Source organism: Phoxinus phoxinus (genome assembly GCF_949152265.1).
Source record: "Phoxinus phoxinus genome assembly, chromosome: 1".
Classification (NCBI taxonomy): domain Eukaryota; kingdom Metazoa; phylum Chordata; class Actinopteri; order Cypriniformes; family Leuciscidae; genus Phoxinus; species Phoxinus phoxinus.
In genome coordinates, this window is record NC_136876.1 from 31,880,792 (window position 1) to 31,901,866 (window position 21,075).

The window sequence follows — 21,075 nt, forward strand, 5'->3', positions numbered from 1 at the left end:
AAGGAAGATGAGAAGAGAGTAAAGAAATTATAAGCCGTGAGGAAAATGATACGGTGATCTGTTAGAGAGAGAGAGAAAGGACAGGGGAGAGACTGAAAGAGAGAGATGCCAAGAAGGGGGTTTTCACTGAACAGCTCGCTCTACCCCTGCGCGAGTGTGTGCGTGTGCGTGTGTGTTTGGTAAAGCCACAGGCAGACTTAAAGACAAACACCAGGGCCAGCTTGTGGAATGATGAATGTGTGGAGAGAGTCAGCAGAGAGCAGAGCAAACGAGAGGAAATGAAGGCATAGAGAGAGAGAGAGAGAGAGAGAGAGCGAAGGGAGCACAGAGGGGCCCTGAAAAATATCATGTGTCATCGGCGTGCTTGTGCTCGAGCAAAAGTTTGTTTGGTGTGCTTTTTGAAAGCCTGATTTATGGGTGTAGATGAGTGAGTGAGTGAGTGAGCCGGGTTCTGTGCGAGACTTCAGGAAAGAAAGATTAAGGTGGAAAGACGGACAATGTGTGTGATGGAAAAATGAAGCTTTAAGACACAATTGGTAAAAAATGATGAGCACATTGAGGAAATGATCAAATTTCAAAAAGTTTGCCAACTGGATTTTTATGGATAAATTAAGCAATGTTTCAATGTTAATACACTTAGACAACTATGCAAGCCATTCACACTCTACCGTTTTAAAGTTTAGGGTCAGGGATTTTTATGGATATAAATTAATTTCATTCAGCAAAGTTATATTGATCTAAAGTGAAGATAATTTGTCACAAAAAAAATCTATTTCAAATAAATGCTGTTCTTTTGCATTTTTTAAATTTATTTAAAGGATAATGTAAAATATTAATTAGCACAACTGTTTTCAACACTGATAATAATAATAAATGTTTCTTGAGCTGCAAATCAGCATATTAGAAAGATTTCTGGAGGATCATGTGACACTGAAGACCGGAGTATGCTGAAAATTCAACTTTGCATCACAGGAATAAACTACATTTAGAAAATAAACAGATATTTTGAACAAATAAATGCAGCCTTAGTGAGCAGAAGAGACCCCGAATATTTTAAATAGGTTGATTTCCTCAAAAGTTTTTTGAGCATTTCCAATTAGGGTTGCACCGATATGAACATAACCGATACATATTTATATTTGAAAGCCGATAACCGATATATTAGCCGATAAATCTAAATCCAAATTTTTATATAATTTTGAGAGTCTGATTACAAAAACAAACGTCTCACCATTCAAGCACACAATTATAATGTTCTCATTACAATTTTATGTATGACAGCCTTAAGACTGCACTTGAGATTCCAATCATATTCAACCAATTCAAAGGCATCATGGCGAACAGTGCACATCTCAAGCATCTCAGCTGAAGGAAATAATCCATTATTTATCGGCTTTAATATATCAGCCAAATTTTCTTACCGGGCCGATAACGATAAGATGAAAAATGGACATATATCGGCCGATCCTGATATCTGATATCGTGCATCCCTAATTCCCAATAAACACACCAACAATGGTACAACCATTATGAATTTAGGGCAGGACTATCTATTTGTTTGACAAATGGCTGACTGGGAGACCACCTTAAAGTGTGTATGTCAGGTTAAATTTGTTACAGTAATAATTTTAATGATAATTACATTTTCACTTAGACATCTAAATCTTATTTAATATATCTAAAAAAAAAAATTAACCTGACATACACACTTTAAATCAGCTAAGACCAGCAAATCAGTGTTTAGCAGGGTAAGGAACCATTTTATGAACCAAAACATAACTCATGGTCACTTTTATTTATAATATTTCAGCTATTTGAATTCAGTTTTAAGATTGATTAATTTGAGTAATGCTATTTGACCAGTTATTTCCTGGAAGGTGGGTAGACAATAAAACTAAATGAAAATGAGTGTTGTTTGTTTGCTGGCCACATAGAATAATTTACTTTGCAAGCCTATAAAAATGTAATTAATGACAGGAAAAATGTAGAAAACAGACAATAAAGGGGAAGGGGGCAAATCAGACCTTTTGGAAGTCTCACAAAAAAAAAAGTATTTCTGGTGCTCTTACCCTCTCCCTTCTTTCTCTGCCTGTCTCCCTCTCTTCAGAGCCTCTCGTGACAGGAGTTTCCTGGAATAAAGGAGTCCATCTGCTTTTCATTCAGGCACATAATGTGTTTCAGGAGGCTACATTACCCCCCCCCCCCCCCCCCCCACCAACACACACACACACGCGCACACACACACACGCACACACACACACACACACACACACACACAAACACAGAGTGCTCATTCACCCCTTTACCCAGAACTTCACACTTACTTGTTAATGCAGCAGTCTCCACGTCCCACTGCCAGCACTATCCAAATAACAGAAGCTGAATTTCACTTTGCCAGTAGATAACCCTAATATAGATAACCCTTCTGTTATTAGGCCTACACCATAGTTTGGACAAGAACAGATTGGGGTAAAACCTAGAAAAAAAACCTTTTTTAATAATTAATTGGTAAACCGAGCACAGAGTGAAGCTATAGTAAAAAGGTACCATTTCCTTGTGTAGTGTCTAAATTTGAGGGTAGATTTGACATGCGTTGCTTTACAATGAGAGTTAAATATTTCTGATCCCATCATTTCTACTTTGAAATGCTTCCATTTCCTGAAATGCCAGCGAGCCAGACAGGGGGCGGGGCGTTTTCTGGGCGTGTGGAGGATAGGCCAATCATCTTGCGAATGCGAACGCATGGGGTGACTCGCCCCGCCCCCTCACTCAAGCTGCTGAACTGAAAGATTGCAGTCTGCATGCTCATGTCCCGCGGAATCAGAGACGCGATAGAACATAGAAGCCGATAAGACGCGCAGTTTATCTACTCTCCTTTTGAAAGTACCCCCTGAGATCAAAGTCTTTTATCAGCCTTTTTCTGAAGTTGGACACGTATTTGGATATATCCCGTTTGATATAACGCGACATTTCTGAGTTGTCCCAGCCGAAATAAAGGAGTTTATTCTCTTGTATCAGCCCGTTTCATGTGACTAGACGTCCTCCATCTGTCCCATCTGCACGACAGCACAGGGACGGTGGACATCACTGGACATTTACGGATAGAGACTGGACGACACGCCGTGATTTGAATGCCTTTGCAGGGACTTTGGTGGCTTGTGTGCTGCAGACAAGGCTTCAGTTTGCTGGCTCGGGATCATGGAGAGAAAGAGGAGGAAGAGTCTTTCGAGTTACGCAATCAGGACGAACACACACACACGGGACGGGTATGTAGACAAAACTAAGCTGTGTCACAAAACATAGTAAGCTGACTACCTATACAGCAATTTTAGCCATCACAGTATGCCATCGTGGTATATTGTTACTTATTGTTCCTTTTCAAATGGTCTAGTAGCCAATTTAATACTATTCCACTAGTCATTACCTCAAAAGTAACTATTTATTTTTTTCAAAATAAATTGAGAAAGTTATTGCTGTTTTTCGCCATTGAATTCTGTGGATGATTCCTAAATTCACAACTTTCAACTAGTAGGCTAGTCTACTTTTTATTTGGTACTAGGCCTACTTTGTTAGGTATAGAACTCTAACAACAGTTACTAGTATTTAGTTATTCTTTACTAGTAGACTACTTATTTACTAGACACTTGTAGCTTACCTATTCCTGAGACCCTAGTATCTGTCCTAAATGTCATTAGTTAAATTTCTTGTCTCACTAGTCACAATTTCTTTTATTTTACGTTGATATGTAATGATTAAGTATTAGGGTCTTTTTTAATAAGTAGCCTATAGTAAAACTAATGACTAGTAGTATAATAAATAAGTGCTTATGTAAAGAATAAGTGCCAATGGTTAATGGAATGGCTACTAGTCACTATTTGTATAAGTACTAACTAAGAATAAGTACTAACATGTAATGAATAGTTACTACTGAAATTGGAAAGGATGTTAGAATAAAAGTACTTTTAACATTTAAATGATTATTATCATGATTTATTGCCATAAACAGGCATTCTCAAACATTCTATTGGCCTATGGGTATGATGCTGGAAAGATCATTGCTTTTTTTATATTGATTCATATATGTGAGAATTATTTATTATATAGACAAAATGTTTAAATATTTTTGAAGCAGTACTGACAGGACAAGTGTATTGATTTCTCAGTTTTAAGTGGTGGAAATGGAGTGTGATGAAAAAAACACCTATTCTTGCTAAACAAATTTTACTGGTCATATTTTGAGATTTAAAATGAAGCGCTCAAGCTTTACTTGCTAGATACCAATGCTTCCCATATATAATTTGTGTGACTTTCATTCATATGTTCACTATGTGGTTTTGAGGGCTTTTTAATCCTTGCACCCCGATTACAGTGAGAAAATTAATGACACGCATTATAGTTGATCTTTTGCCTGTAAGACAACTGTACTTCCGATGTATTATTTTCACTGTTTTCACACACAAGAGCTTATTGTTGAGGTGTTTCATGATTGGCCCATAAAAAGGTACAAATCATTGTGAAGAACAGAGATGAAGGGTTCCTGTGAAATGTAATGAACAGTGAAGGGCATTCAGCTGAGCCAGCACTCATCTATTTTATGCCTCTGTGCAACTGAACACATCCGCATGATCAAATATTTAATAATGGCTCCTCTGTCAGTAAAATCTCTGGTATTGATCCACGCTTGTGTACACTAAAGGAGTTTTTCAACAGCCAAGGAGTCTTTTTTTACACTCACACAAAGGCTGTTTTGAGCTGTTAAAGCAGAAATATTTCCTGTAAACCCTATGCACTTCTTGGGATGGATAATTGCCTACAACCGAAAGTATTCCACACTGAATTATGACCCAACACCCACATGTAATGCTGACTTACCTCAAGTGTACTGTCTACAGTTAATATCAGTCCTCCGCTAGGCTAGTATGAAGAGATCTCTTGACATGTCTGGACATACACAGACTTTATGAGACTAACATTTCTAATCATCAGGCCCATATTGTGAAACCATGTTACACACAATACAGTGGGCCAATCAATTAGAAACAGCCTAAGGGACCTTTTGCACCAATCTCTTATGGACTGACCTCTTATCTCTGCCTACTCCCTTTATCCCCACTCCATCCATCCTCTATGGACTAATCACCCTAAAATCAATAATCTCCATATTTCCTTGGTGAAGTCTTATGCCATTAACCCATTTATGGCTCTGTGAAACATTTCTGCGTGTGTGTGCATGTGTCAGGGTAATGGGGGTAGAATATAGGAGGTTAGGTCAGTGCATCCACCCTTTTCCCCAGGGTCATCATGCACCTATTTTTTTTCTTTCTAAGGAGGCACCAATGGCAGTCCTTGGTGTCTATAGAAAAGGCATGGCCAAAGGGGGGAAAAAAAGAGAAAAGGCATGGCCAAAGGAAACAAAAAACATTTTAAAGTGTGATGGGATAAAAGATAAGGACCAAATTTAGACATCTGATTGGGTGATTTCTGGATTTTTTGACTCAACTCATTTTGAATTTGATTGCATGATTAAATTTGATGAATTTAATCCATTGAACACAGCCAGACACCGGTGTGTGATGTAAAACATTAGATAATGTTACATAGTCAACTGAGTGGCTGCCACATCTTTGGGTATCACAGCTTTAAAGACTTGATAATCAGCTCTAACTGTTTGAATGGCTATTGTAATACGAGAGACCATTTGCTGAGTCATTGTTTAAGGGCACACATAGCCTGAACTTTTATCATGATTTATCAACCTTTTCTTGCTGTTGCACCACCACAATTCACTCTTGCTATTTTCATTGTTGCCACAGTGCCATTATTGATTATTGCTAAAAGATATTGATATCTAGAGTGCATCTGCAAGGCCTGGCTTCCTCTTCATGCCAGGCAGGATCAATAGACTGAGCAACAACCTTCAGTTGTCCTTCCTAGGAGAAACTGGTATGGTTGCTGCTCAGGTCTTGGTGGATGACATCTATTTTTCTGATGTTTATAATTAGCACTGCCCTTTGGGGGTTTGGACTTACAAAACTGATTCTTTAAGGACTTTGTAACATGTTGGAAAATCAAGCTAAACTAGCTGTGTTTTGTCACATGGTAGCTGGTTTATAACTGGACTAATCTGATTACTAAACTTGTTCAAGCTAGACATTCACTGCTTGACCAGCCACCCATGTGCCACCAAAAAAACAGGTTGACCATCTTAAACTGGTGCGAGTCCAAAATGGCCTACCAGCCCATGATCAGTTTGGACCAGCTAACGACATGCTTTTATGTTGTTGGGCAAATTTCCGTGTGAGAAATCCGGTAATTTCAATAAGAATCCACACAAACGGGAATTTCCCCATGCAGATTTCGCAGAGAGTTCAAGTTGGTCATGCGAATTCACCACGTTGACCAACAGAACACTACTTGGTTTGAAAGTGACCTCTGTATAAGCTGTGTTTCATACATCGCTATGCTACTGACAATACACAACGGATCTTTATGCCCACTAAATTTCACTAATGTGACCACAACTTTAGATTTGCTAGCTACCTTATTCCAAAACATAGCTAACGGCTAACTGGATGTTGCAGGCTAAATCAGCTTAGCATAATTTATATAAGTTTAATAGTTTCCCATTTTGGATTTTTTTTTTTTTTTGCTCTCTTTGATGAAATATTAGCAATATTCCCCCCCTAGTCAGACTTAAAACCAGGTACTTAAGGAAGTTGGGCTTTCACTGTCAACTATTATTGCCAAAGAGGAAATGCATGCTTGGAAGATGTGGATGGTACGGAGAGGACTGGTTTGGCTGAAGTCTAGGAAAGCCCGCTCCGGAAACATCCATTGACGTGTTTACACAAAGACCTCCTCCATTGCACCCAACCCTCTGTAGGCCACACACTCAAGCAGGTGGTCAGACCCCACAGACGTGTGTGTTTGGATACTTCCTCTCTGCAGTGACTGTTAACGGTCCTTTTTTTTGTGCCACAGGAGACCGCAGCTGAATGTATCATCTCGACAGATCCACCTTTAACTCAAATGTACTTCTGTACTATATTTATGCTGAAACAAACCCTACATTTCATCCTACAGTATGTAAAGTTAATACTTTGGCTCATAACTTATAATGCTAAATTAAAGGGTAATAGTTGAACCAAACATTACAACAAAAACATCAAATGACTTTATTTCTTCTGTGGAAGATAATAGAACATATTTTGAGAAATGTTGCAACTGTTTTTTTTTTTTTGTCCATACAATGAAAGTCAATGGGGTGCAAGAAACAGTTGAAACATTCTTCAAAATATATTTCTTCCACAGAAGAAAGCAGGGTTGGGATGACATTAAGGTGACAAACTTTCTCTTTAAGGCCATTATTGGTTATTGGCTATTAAGGCCATTGGTGGTGGTTGAGGAGATTCCCCCCTTCTATATAAAGCGCTTTGAGTGTCCAGAAAAGCGCTATATAAATGTGATGAATTATTATTATTATTATTATTATTATTATTATAGTTTGTTGGAGGTGTAGTGCTGGTTCAGGGATCTGCTCCTCCATGTGTGAGACTCTGACGTCAGCAGCCGTCCCCTAATCAAGCTGGCCAAACAGACAGCGGGCGAACTGAAAGAGCGCCTCTGTTTGTCCTGCATGCTCTGCGCTTCCCCCTCTTTCCTATTTTAGAGTGACGCACTACCCTCGCTTCACTCTTCTGTGTTTCTCTTAGGAGACGCAAAACTTTCTTTCTTTTTGTTTTTGACATTCACGCTGTGCCTTGAAGATGTTATGACACAAGGACACCCGCCCACTGCAGCTGTTGTGGTGAGGAGCAGGGCATCCTGGGAAAGAAACACAAACTGGCAGGAGTTTCTGGCACAGACCTGGTGCTGTTAATGTACAACTGTAGAATCGTATTTGGTATTTCCCCCACACCCTCTACAACGAGCCAAAATCTTGCGTTATGCAGGTTAAAATTGAGGTTTAATGTTTTGTTGTTGTTTTTGTTGGAGAGATATGCGCAAAATAAACTGATTTTCCATAATGCTACATTTGTTTTCCCCTTATGTTTTCACTTTTTATTCTTAAAGTTTGCCAGCAACACATAGTAACTTAGATAAATTGTATAAACGAGAGAGAGAGAGACCCTTAAAGTCCATATAGAGTAGAACCAAAAAAAATAAAAATAACCCACACAGGCGAACATCTGCTCCAGAGGCCCATGGTTGGCAGAGCAGTGGCATTTCCGCCCTCTTACTCAACCCTGTCTCGTGGGACACAGGAACGGAAGTGAGCCACGGAATAAACCCATCCCGGCATCTCCTGCCCCGGATGATTCATCCCGGTCCTCATCCCAGAATGCTCTTGCCAGAGGTCCCGCTCACACGCCATACCTTTCTCAGCCTTCCTAACTTCGTCCTGAAGTCAATGGTTTTTTGAATGGGTTATTTGTTAAATACCTGAAATAGAGTCTGTGGTTTTGAACACAATATATTTTCACGTTTTATTCTATGGCATAAAATACATCCGTAACACACCCTAGTGATTTTTAAAAATGCTTTTTCTTGTCTTGAAAAAGGCGGTTGCTAACAAGTGGCTAAATGGACTACAGAGGTTATCTGGGACATTAACTGTCATCACCGAACAGGAAACCTAATCTACTCACTAGTCCACTTTTTACAATCTCATTGTGTTTATAATTGCGCTCTTTCAAACTTGCAGGGAAAATGTTTTTTAATTAAAGACTGAAAAAGCTTAGTGATTGTGACGCTGAAGTAATTGGACCATGGTCTTTTTATAGCCTATTTATAGCAATTTACATCTGGTGATTATATTTAGGCTTCAAAATTCATCATTTGTGAAGATTGAACCAAATGGTCACAGAGCTTTTTCTGCAATAACCCAAAAGCCAATGGAAACATTCTATTAGGTTTTTGTCGTGTGAACCAGGGAGCCAGTTTGGCCAACAAAATGATTTCATAACTCTATTGTGTGAAAAAGAACTAACCTTGAGCATTGTAAACTTTTAAAATATGTATTGGGAAGTGGCTTGCTGTGGATGGTATGCTACCAAAAAAGAATTAAGATGTGTCCTTTTCTTAAATTCACCTGAATTTGAATTCTGGTCTGTCTGTGCTTTTGTGCCTAAAGCACTACGGGTTAAAAGAAGCATGCACCATTCAGAGGAAGAGAGAGTGTGTGTGTGTGAGAGAGAAAGAGAGGTTTATCTTGCATGCTGAGCCTGTCCAACATTTATGGTGCCTCTCCACCCTGATTAAACATTAAGCAAGTCTCATTATACACACCCCTTTTTGTCTGTGACACACTTCTACCTTCTTTCTCACCTCCATCCTCCTGCTCTTTATTTCCACTCTTTCTCTGGCAGAGACCTCAGCCGTCCATCTTACTAGGCCATCATTGTGAATGCAAGTGTGTACTAAACTTAGTACAAACTTTTAGTTGTAAATTGTGGCATGCTAATTGTGACGCATCTTGCCGCTGACCTGGATGGCGTTTCATAGATTTAGCTCCAAACTTGTCAGAATGTGATAATATTTCAATGTTTTTCTTGCAGCAGTGATTGTTACATTCAGATAGTTTTCAGTGATAGATTGTTTTGCATATGCACACACACATATATATATATAAGATCGGTGATGGTTTGGCTGTTTAGCCTCATGACCCTCAGGAGCCCCCGGTCCGGCACGGAACGTTCCTCCGAGGCTGTGCCAAAGCCCAGAAACATGATACCACAATGCGGCACAGACTTAGACACACACACACACACACACACACACACACACACACACACACACACACACACACACACACACACACACACACACACACACAGACAGAGGTGCGTGTCTGTGAAAAAGGTCAAGGTGGGGGGAGCTACAGTTACAGCTGATGTGGAGTGTCAGACTGAGTCAGTTTACAGCTAGGATTGATTTTGATAAACCTCACCAGGTCACTGGACCAAAGGGCAGAATCAGAGCCAAAGCATACCAGCCGTTAATGGGAACCCGCAGCTGAGCGTGGCACCGCAGTCCGGGGCTGCCAGTGGGTGGGTGGTTGACAGGGGTCAGATGGTCATCTCAGTGGGTAGAAATACATGGTTGTATAAATGAGTCTCCTTGTAATTTTCCTGGAAATCAACTTTAACTAGAATCCGCTCATAAACAGTATTTATTGCAAATTGCGGGCTGCTCGCTGTCTGTATGGCGAAACACTACAGCACTATTCACAAGAAAATTGTTGGCAAAATGGTAAGAGCAAACTAATCCTTCAGGACACTTTTGTACGTTTATTTGTAGCCATCACCTCCCAGAAGGTATCGAAGGCTTTGCTCTGTGTGTGTTTTAGTTTAATAGTGTTGACAGAGGCAACATAGTTCAAAGTAAGAAATGTTTCTCTCTATATATTTTTCTATTCGTCCCCTCCTCTCGTATGCCATTAAAGGAATAGTTCACCCAGAAATGTAAATTCTGTCATTTATTTATTCATCCTTACTTCGCTCCAAACCTGTATAACATTTTTTTCATCTGTGGAACAAAATATGTTTAGAAAAAAGATTTTTGTCAATACAATGAAAGTCAGTGGAAAGTCAGTCTTTCTTTAAAATATATTCTCTGTGTTCCGCAGAAGAAAGAAAGTCATACAGTTTTGGAACAACATGAAAGTGACTAAATAATGACAGATTTTTAATTTTAGGGTGAACTCTCCATTTTTTCAGATTTACATGCTTGTCAATTAGCACAGAGATGAAACTACAGCTGACATCAGATCCGTTTGCAGGGAAGGACAGTGTGTATTTACTGACCGCTGGGTGTGAAGGCTCTGAGGGCTGGCTGCGGGACAGAGTTGGTCCAGAGGGGCTGGGTGGAGCTGGGTTGGTATTTCATGTAGACGGATTGAGCACAAAAGCACTCTGTGTCTTTGTCAGTTCTGAGAACGGCCCTCGTTTTAAATGTTATGATCTGTGTGTGTGTGTGTGTGTGTGTGTGTGTGTGTGTGTGTGTGTGTGTGTGTGAATCCACTCCCAATCACTACAGAAAATGTGCTGTTTCTAAGTGCACTTGTTCAAAGAGGTATGCGTGTGTGTGCGCTCATGACCTAGTGACTAAATAACTGAAGAATGTTAGCCAAATCGGAAAAGCTCAAACGCAAAAAGGTTTGTAAAGAAACTAACAATGTTACATTTTACCGGAATGAATGAATGAACATCTGCACATCATTCATTAATTTTACCGGAATATCCAGTTATAAACTTTTGTTGAAGAGGTCAAAAGTAAATAAAAAAATTAAACCTGCTTATATGATTTGTTCACAATAAGATCAATAACATACATTTAGAAAATAGTTAAAGGGAATTTTAATTTCATCCATTATGCAAACCGCTTATCCTCTGTATGGTCTCGGGTTTTCATTTCATGGCGACTTTGCCTTATATATAAAAGTTTAATGTCAGGGTTCAGGAATTGGTTAGAAAAAAGTAACTAGATTTTAACTCTACATTTTAAAGAGTTCTGGGCAATTTTAGCACATTGCAATACAGTTGCTAGAGTGTGTTTGTAGCAAAATTGTGTGCAGTTGCAGTTCTGGGTGTGTTTTTTCCTCATAGGATGTTTCGTATTCAGTTGTTAGGGTGTTATGAGTGTGTTTTTAGTGCATTGTTGTGCAGTCACTAGAGTGTTTTGGGTAGTTTCGGTATGTGTCTTTGCAGTTGCTATAGGGTGCTCCGACTCTTCTGATGGCAATTTTACCAGGTGAAAGTTGTAAATCCACTTGGAATGGAAATGGCATACGTCTCCTCGAAAAGCTGCATAATTTGACATATAGTATCATATGCTAGTGTATAAGGGTTTGTTCAAATACCTAACCTTAAGCGTGAGTAGTGATGCTTCCCTTGTCTAACATAATTTAAGAACAATAGTGGTCAATGGGAAGTCCAAATTTAGACTGCTAGGTGATTGTGTGTGTATGTGTGGTAGTTTCAGAACATTACACTACAGTATATCATGTAGCAAAGAGGAAGTGTGGTCAGTTTTGCTGTGCACCACTCAGCTTTATATCCGCAGAGCCCGTGAGGTTTTCTCCAACCAAGGGAGACTTTGAGTCCAGGAAATGACCTTATGACTCACAGCACTAGACTAGCATTTATACAGTTGTTTGACAATTACCAAACAAATTGCATGACTAAATATATCATTAATTCATAATTCAATTTCAGACTGACGAAACCCCATACAGTCAACTGACTGCCAATATGACCAATTGATACATTTTCTTTTGGTTGGCTGCGTTGAGCCACATCAAAGGGTTTCCAGGTCATTCAGGTTGACCTTTCCTGGACCCCTGCTGCAGTCCAGAGCTCTTTTCTGGTTCCGTCTTCCCCTCTTTAATATGAGCTTTGAGATTGAGAAGGGGAAGCCAGACCTGAGGAATGCACAAAAGAATCCGGACGTCCCGTCTAACCCTAGCCCACCACGCTGTCAATCATCTGCGCAGACGTCAACAGAGTTTGAGTCCACTGCTCTTTTTAGCACATTGTGAATGGTTTGTGCAACCAGTTTGGACAACAATGAATGTTTTGGTATAATACTACACACTTTTGGTACCATGGCAACCCAAAACTGAAGTATCAAATCAAACCTTATGATGTTTTTTTTTAGCATATCGAAACAGAGGAAGTGAAAGAGACTGAATGTTCTCTACGTACTGCACATTCTTCGAGAATATGTAGCAGAGTTTACTGGAAAGGAAGTGTGAGATCAATACCTGCCAGATGCCCATGTTTTCTGTCCTTTCTCCTTTACAGGGGCAACTAGAGGTCACTCTGTCTCAGCCCACTCGCACAGCCAACGGCACACCCTGGTGAGTTCAGACATTAAGGATGTTTAATAGGAGTGTGTGTGTGTGCGTGAGTGTTTGTGTGTGTGCGTGTGCGGCTGTCTTACATCTCCTTCACGAACCTGGACTGAGAGAGATGTGAATACAAATACAGCACATACCCTTACAAAAACCTGTGACAGTGGAATCAGATTATAATACCATGGTATTTGGATATAAAAGTGTATAGAATATCTCTTATGCTCACCATGGCTGCATTTATTTGATCTTAAATAAAGCAAGACAGTATATTGTGAAATATTATTAGTTTCAAATAAATAGTTTTTGAATTTATTTTAAAGTGTAATTTATTCCTGTGATGTCAAAGCTGAATTTTCAGCATCATTCCTCCAGTCTTCAGTGTCACATGATCATTCAGAAATCCTTCTAATATGATGATTTGCTGCTCAAGAAACATTTCTTAATATTATCTGTTTTTTTTTTTTGTGTTTTTTTTTTATGAAGAGAAGGTTGAAAAGAAAAGCATTTTTAAAATATACACAGCAGGTTATACAGCTACTTGTAAGATAATGGTATGTGGACCAGCCTGACTGTGTCATAGATTTTGGGTGTGTCTCAGCGCAAAGAATCAAACACAGAAAATGCTTTACTGTGTATTTAATCACTACAAATGAGCAGTTATTTATTGTATCATCGTATGTGTGTGTGTGTGTGTGTGTGTGTGTGTGTGGATTTGCGTGTGTGTGTGTGTGTGTGTGTGTGTGTGTGTGTGGATTTGCATGAAACCTTCAGCCAGACGGTGACTCAGTCGTCTTTTTTTTTTTTTTTTTTTTCTCGCGTGTAGAGGTCGCTCAGTCTCATCACAGATTAGACACATACGTCCTGTCATGAGTGCTTTCTGTCTCGCTCAGCTGGCTGGATGTGGAATGTCTTGGATGTCTTGGCAGTATTCTTGAGAAAACCGTATTATTTTTAGCAGAGATCAGAAAGACTCACTCCATCATACTGTCCTCAATCATCATATCTGAAAGAATGTATTGCCTTTGTATCTGTCTCTTGGTTTATTTCCTTTTTTAAAACTCAACAAAAGAACATTTTGTTCATGTTTGGCTGTAGGTTTCAGGTCTTTCTCCTCTTGGCCAGCTGTTCTGTACTGTCAGTCCATTTAAGGGGTCAACCTGACAGGTCACAGCTTGGTGCTAATGTGTTTCCCACGCTTCTAAAGCTGAGGGCCTGGACTTTCATGGTTTCTGAAATCTGAGTTTTTTGTTGTTGCTTTTGACTAAAATTGATATATTTTTTTTTTTGCTTGTTGTTGTGTACACACACACACACACACACACACACACACACACACACACACACACACACACACACACACACACGTACTGTATATAAATGTGGTCAAATGTGTGTGCAAGCCTTCCAGCAAGGGCATAGCTTACTTAGTTACTAAATAAGCAGCACTGCATTTTAATTGGATTAAAATCAATCATCTATTGACCACAGTTCAACACGCCACATAAATGCACTATAGAGAATAGTGTGTTATAGAGATTAAACAACACTAAACAAACTTGAATCAAATAAAACTGTAAACAAGGAGAGAAGAACCTACGGAGTTCTTTGTGTCAGCAATGACAGTGGGGAGATAGCAGTTATAACGGTGACAAACCAATGTTTTATTTAAACTCAGTGTGTACGTGTGAGTATAATGGGTAATTATGATAAAACTTAATATTAGCTTTTATCATTATTGTGTTAACCATTGATTAATCAAGCTATTGATGTCTGTTACTGTAAGTCATTTGGAGTGGCAGTAAAAGTTTTACCACACACACACACACACACACTCTCAAAAAAATCCCCTTGATTCAGTGGACGTTTATGGAGGGGAGCATAAAATATGTTTCACTTCTTTTCTACCTTTCCTCCATCCCTCCATTTCTTTTATCAGTTTCCTGTCAGTGTGGGCCACACAGATGGTTTAGGTTAGTACGCCTATAGGCCACAGAGAGCTTCAGAGAGGGAGGGATACACACACAGTGCTACGTTGCCTTCATATTAACCGTTTTGCCTGGCAGTATTACCAACCCCAGAGTTTCCAGTTCCATGACGCTATTCCACTGAAAACTTACAAAACATTTGAGTTCAAGTCTTAAACCATAAGATAGGTTCATACGGCCCCCTTCACGCATAAAAATAAAAACACGTTATCTTTGAACACATCTTTTTTATTTTTAGATTATTCACAATTTTTTATTTATTTTTATTATGATCAGACAGTTGAAGCAGAGGTCATATAGGAGAGGGAAACAGGATTGTGAAAAAAAACTCTGATTGTCTGAAGCACAAAGCATGTTTCTGACATAAAATTATATAAAAAAAAAATTAAATCAGCATTAATGATTTATTTTTAGTCTTTAGACAGTACAGTTTGGGGTTGGTAATATTTTTTTAAAGTCTCTTCTGCCCACAAGGCTGCATTTATTTGATAAAAAAAATACAGTAAAAACAGTAATATTGTGAAATATTATTACACATTAAAGGTTGTATCAGCGATTTCAGGCCCAAAAATAAATGATCACATTCATCTAATCTTTCCTAACGATCGGCTAGCTGCCCGCCCCATAAGCAAGCCGTCAAAAAAACGCGTCTCTGTAGGCAGCCTAGGCTCTGAGATCTACACACAAAAACAATTGGTTTCACCAACCACTCAAAACCAAAATTAATAGTGTTCAACCAATCACCGACAGAGGCTGGGTGTTGTGAGGGCTGAGTGCACGAGCGCAAAACCTCACTGTACGTTCACACCGCCGCCGGCGAGAGCGGCAAAATTCGCTCTCGCCGCCCTGCCATCGACGGCGTGAGATTCGGGGACTCTCTGGCGCTCTGACGTAGATTTTAGAATGCGTGATTTTTTTTTAAACTTTATTTTAAGGAGCCGCAAAGCAAATAAGAACTGAACATAAATCAGTATCATATTTTGTGCATACTGGCCACATGTAGGGTATAAGTTAACCTATTAAAATATTTTAAATGTGAAAGTAACAAAACACCAACAATTTCAGACACCTTTTTCCATGCGTCGTTCTTTTTATTAATGTCCCTGTATGTAAACAGGGACACGTCGTACAATAACGGGAAACCCGCAACAGAAATAATTAACTTTTCCTCCATTTTGCTTAGGAACTAATGTGGTCGGAACCAAAGTTTACAGGATTGTGTTCTCTGGTATCCTCTCAGGCGGAGGACTTCTACATTCCGATTGGTTGCCGCTGGTTGCCGCCGAACCGCGTCATATTTTATTACTATAAAGTTGACAAATTTCAACTCTTCTCGCCGTCCAAGACGCGCCGCGCTGGTGTGAACGTAGTTACAACACCCACTCAACTACTCAACTTGCCCCCAGGTCATTTGAGTTCAAGATGTGCAGGCACAGAGAGTAGTTTTTTGGGGGTGAATTTGCTGTCACTTCCGTAAAGAAGCACTACAGTATTCACTTATTTTCCTTTCTCCCCTCATTAAATCAGTCATTTGACATCTTTTAGCAAAAAACAGCTAGATTCTTAACAGTACTTTTCCCTTCCAAATAATCCTTCCTGTTCTCTCTCGCTCTCTCTCAATTTCTTTAACCCATCTTATAATGAGTTGAATTGAAGTCTATGACTCTATCCCTTATCCATGTGTCAGTAAAGTCAACACCCCACTTGATTGATAGTTCGGTTTGATATTTTGTCTAGGCCCCTTTATCTTATATTTCCATTTATTTGAATTTCTCTCTTGCTGTTTCTCCCTCAAGTCTTCCATGCCTAGATTTGGAGAAAGGCCTAGATTTGCCTTGATTTCATTTTCCTCTCCTCCTTCTATTATTCCTGCCGTTTAATCCTGTGTGACAAATTGTTTCCTGCTCTGCTCTCCCTCTTACAGGAAGTCGACTCGTAGGCCCCTCTTGGGGGCCACTGTTGTGGACTCTGGGAAAAGAGTGGGCCGCGGTGGGTTTGGTTTGGGATGGGTTTGATTGGACAGCTGTGGAGACCCCCCCCCCCCCCCCCCCCACACACACACACCCCTACAGATCCTCTACATCAGGCCAAACCTGCGTTCCAGCTGTGACTATTCAATAAACCTCTACTTTACAGTTTCCAGACTTAAACTTCAAACACCTCCAACATCTAACACATACTCACTCACACAATCACAGCACAAATCTGCCAATGAATTTCAGTCTCCCATAGGAAAGAAAATGACAAATGAGACCTTTAAATGTCCACGTTAATTCTTCTTCACAGCAACAAGATTACATAGAGAGCAAATGGGAAAGAGAGAATTGTTTTGCCCCCTCCAAATAATAGATCTCAGGAATAGCTATATTTTGGTGGCATTCACTGGAATAGCCTCTGTGGCTCTTATGTTAAATGTAATAAATTAGTTACGATTTACATTAAAAGTTTTATCTGTGATCATTGGTAAATGCCTTACGTTAAGGAGCTGTACGGGCCAATTATTTTGATAGGAAAATTTAAGACGTGTATTTGAGACAAAGTCACAGAAGTATTTCCATCGTACGTGAACACGTCTTCTTACCAAATAAAAAATGGATCCACCTCAAGTGAGCATATCCTTTTTCCCCCTGTGCATTATGTATTTTATTCACATCACATCTTCATAATTTCAAAATAAATTTCAATTCTTTCCATACTGAATTATCTAAACTATGCTATTCACGTTCATTTTATAGTTCCATGAAATTACATTTTTATTTCTCCAAATGAATTTAAGGAGAAACATCTGGGGTAAAGTTAATATGAAACTCCATTAGTCTCTTGAGCTATCAAAGGTCAGTGTCTAAACAATAAAATATGAATTTAGGCAAACATATCCACACAACCTGTAAACATACAGATACATCATGATACATATTAATCGTTTTAAAATGATCATGTCGTAATTTAAAAACATATTTTCTTCAGTCAGAATGGCAGCGGCTCATTCAGAGGAAATATTACTTTCTTCTTCCTCATTCAGCTGAAAGGATGGCCGAGTCAGAGCAAATAGGTTTGGCCTAGTGCCATGCTGATGTCACTGTTTGATCCATTATATAGGATAAGAGTGGCGCACAGTCACACCACGCCAAACCCTGTGCTTTTATCAGTGCCTTCGCGTGTAGGTGTGGCATTTCAAGTTCAGACACACAGTTACTGCACAGACACGTGTGTGTGTGTGTGTGTGTGCGCGCACTTCTGCTATATAGCTATACTTCGAGAGGTTTGAATGAGACGTGACCCGCCTCGAGTCGATCGGGAGCTGGTATTGTTAGGTAATCAACAACATAATTGTGTTGTGTGTCATCTGGCTCCGAGGGTCCAAGGTGCTCAGATTGATCTAGAGTGGCTCATTCACTCAAAAGGGCATCACTGTTTAGACAGCCAAAGCCCAACTGTAACCTTTACTTCCTGCCTTTCTTGCTTTCTTTACTCGCTAACTATATTTTCCTTGAGAAAAGGGCAGATAGGTTAACATGATTCAAATAATCATGCCTGCACTTTAAACAAAAAAGGTTCTTCAGCCACTTAGAAACCATTCTGTTATCAAGAGCCATTCTTCACTATAGAGGTGTCCGTCCATCCAAACGTCCATCCATCCATTCGTCCATCCATCCATTCGTCCATCCATCCATCCGTCAGTCCGTCCATCCGTCAGTCCATCCGTCCGTCCGTCCATCCGTCAGTCCATCCATCCGTCAGTCCATCCATCCGTCAGTCCGTCCATCCGTCAGTCCATCCGTCAGTCCATCCGTCAGTCCATCCGTCAGTCCATCCGTCAGTCCATCCGTCAGTCCATCCATCCGTCAGTCCGTCCATCCGTCAGTCCATCCGTCAGTCCGTCCATCCGTCAGTCCATCCGTCCGTCCATCCATTCGTCAGTTCGTCCACCCGTACGTCCATCCGTCAGTCCATCCATCCGTCAGTCCGTCCATCCGTCAGTCCATCCGTCCGTCCGTCCATCCGTCAGTCCATCCATCCGTCAGTCCATCCGTCAGTCCGTCCATCCGTCAGTCCATCCGTCCGTCCATCCATTCGTCAGTTCGTCCATCCGTCAGTCCATCCGTCAGTCCATCCATCCATCCATTCGTCCGTCCTGAAATCACTTTATTTTCTACAGTTTATGGAGCCATGGCTCTGTCTGTGCATATTGTGAGTCAGCTGTTGCAGTCACGCTACTGTGCAGCGTGTGCATGCTTTTGGAAACAGGCCTTAGATTATGAGTTCCTATTTTGTAGTGCACGCTGTATGTTAAGTATTACGGTCTCCTGTACTGTCATGTCCTGTACAGAGCTAAGAGATAATCCGATGAGTCAGTGTTTCATATCTCTCTATAACTTTTAAGTGAAATGCGGCATGCGCCGACTCCAATCTGGATATGTCATCGCCTGCTCCGGTTTTTCAGTTTAGCACCAAAATATCTGTCTTTTTAGGTCACCATCACAGACTTCTCTGAACCCCATATTTATAAAAACTTTTTTAGTTTTACTGATAGTCTAGACAGATAGTAAAACAGATCTAGCCCCCGAGACATGAGTCATAAAGCTCATTTCCACTTTTACACCTCATATCCATACGATATCTTACTGCCCTCTAAAGTCTCTATATAGCAGAGCATGTTTATCTGTATCTGTGTGCTGGTCTCATGCCAGAGCTCGGCTCATTTTATCTGTTTATGTGTGTATTAATGCTGTCTAGATTAGGATGAGGGTTATTCTCATGCCTGAGGGACAGAATGTTTTTTGTTAAAACTGGATTGTTGATCTTGATTCTGCTCTGATCCATAAACCGGTTCTGGCAGGTTCTGACCGGCTGATTCCAGCACTCACAGCTCCTGCGAATGGAGGCTTCCTCTTTTTGTGCCTCTCTCTCTCTCTCTCGTTCTCTCTCTCGTTCTCTCTTTCGGATGGATGTCTGTAAACTCTTGACTCTGTCTGAGCTTTAACTTAAATTAGAGAGTGATGCAAATCCACAGGGATCTACCACTGCATCTCCATTACACACATACACTTGTAAACAGACCTGTAAATAAATGTACAGAACATCGACATGATTCAAGATATTCAAAGATCACAAAAATACTCTGATGCACAGCTATCGTCTGTTATCTGTCATATCATGATATTATCTGTCATATCAAACTATTTCATCAGCTTCTTGGTATCGGCGTATTGATATAATCAATATTTTGATTCCATTATGTTATTAAAGAAGACAGAATGACAGATTTTAACTTTTTGGTGATGTATGCATAAAGTATGATTGTGTGTGAGATCGATCAGATCATTTGCTCTCCCATCAGATCCTATATGTGCACCGGTCCACCCGATCATATGATCTCTGGTTACAGACCATGTTTTTCCAGGGCATGAGCAAGAGGAAATGAGTTTTCAGGACTCTCAATTTCATTGACTTAACAAATGGCTAATTTGGGTGAGAAACTAGCAAGTCCAAATAATTAGTGTCAATTGAAGCTCTCTCCTCAGATAACAGGATGTTCAGGAATGTCTCGTTTGATTAACCGACTCACTGCCACATTCAATTCCTCCAATACAGCCGTGTGTGTGTGTGTGTGTGTGTGTGTGTGTGTGTGTTTTAGTCTGTCTGAGTGCCAGTTATCAGAGTGATTATCTATCCGTCACCGCCACTGTCTGCTTCAAGGTGCTTTTGCTCCCAGCATTCCTCAAATCATCTATCAGTTGTTAGCTACTGACGTCCTCTGACTAATCTTTTACCTGCTCATTACAAGTTGTTATTCTGCACGTTATTCTGTAGTGGCCTTGTGGCCTTGATTTTTATCCAAATTTCTATCCTTTAACCACTACACATGATACTGAATCAATTCATGGTACCACATCCAAAAAAAAAAAAATTCCAAAAACAGTGTCCATGGCCCAGTGATGAGGAATGTCCCACTAAGGTCCTTTATAGTATAGCATATTTATTGGAACCACCGCCAATAATATTTTTTTGTCCTAAGCCCTGTGAATTTTACAACTATTTTCTTGCCCCTAGACCTCTCTTGTTCTCCTCGTCTCTTCCTAGTTCTCTTAGCGTGCGAGTGTCCTTGGCGTCTCTTAGTCACGTTTATTTTCAGTCTTTTCCCTGGCTGCCAGACCGATAAAGCTCTGCTTGCCTGGCCATGGTGGTGGAGGGTGGAGGGATGTGCGTGTGTGAGTGTTGTGTTTGTGAGAT

General features: G+C 40.1%; 1 protein-coding gene across 1 annotated transcript in view; it reads left to right on the plus strand.

Moving 5' to 3' along the window:
* Window positions 1–2,767: 2,767 nt before the first annotated feature.
* Window positions 2,768–21,075, plus strand: part of plekhh3 (pleckstrin homology, MyTH4 and FERM domain containing H3) — a 36,354-nt gene continuing 18,046 nt past the window's right edge. The window contains exons 1-2 of the mRNA XM_079625721.1: window positions 2,768–3,266; window positions 12,804–12,859. Coding sequence (XP_079481847.1) covers window positions 3,132–3,266; window positions 12,804–12,859 — 191 coding nt within the window. The 5' untranslated portion in view covers window positions 2,768–3,131. The remainder of the gene's footprint in view (window positions 3,267–12,803; window positions 12,860–21,075) is intronic.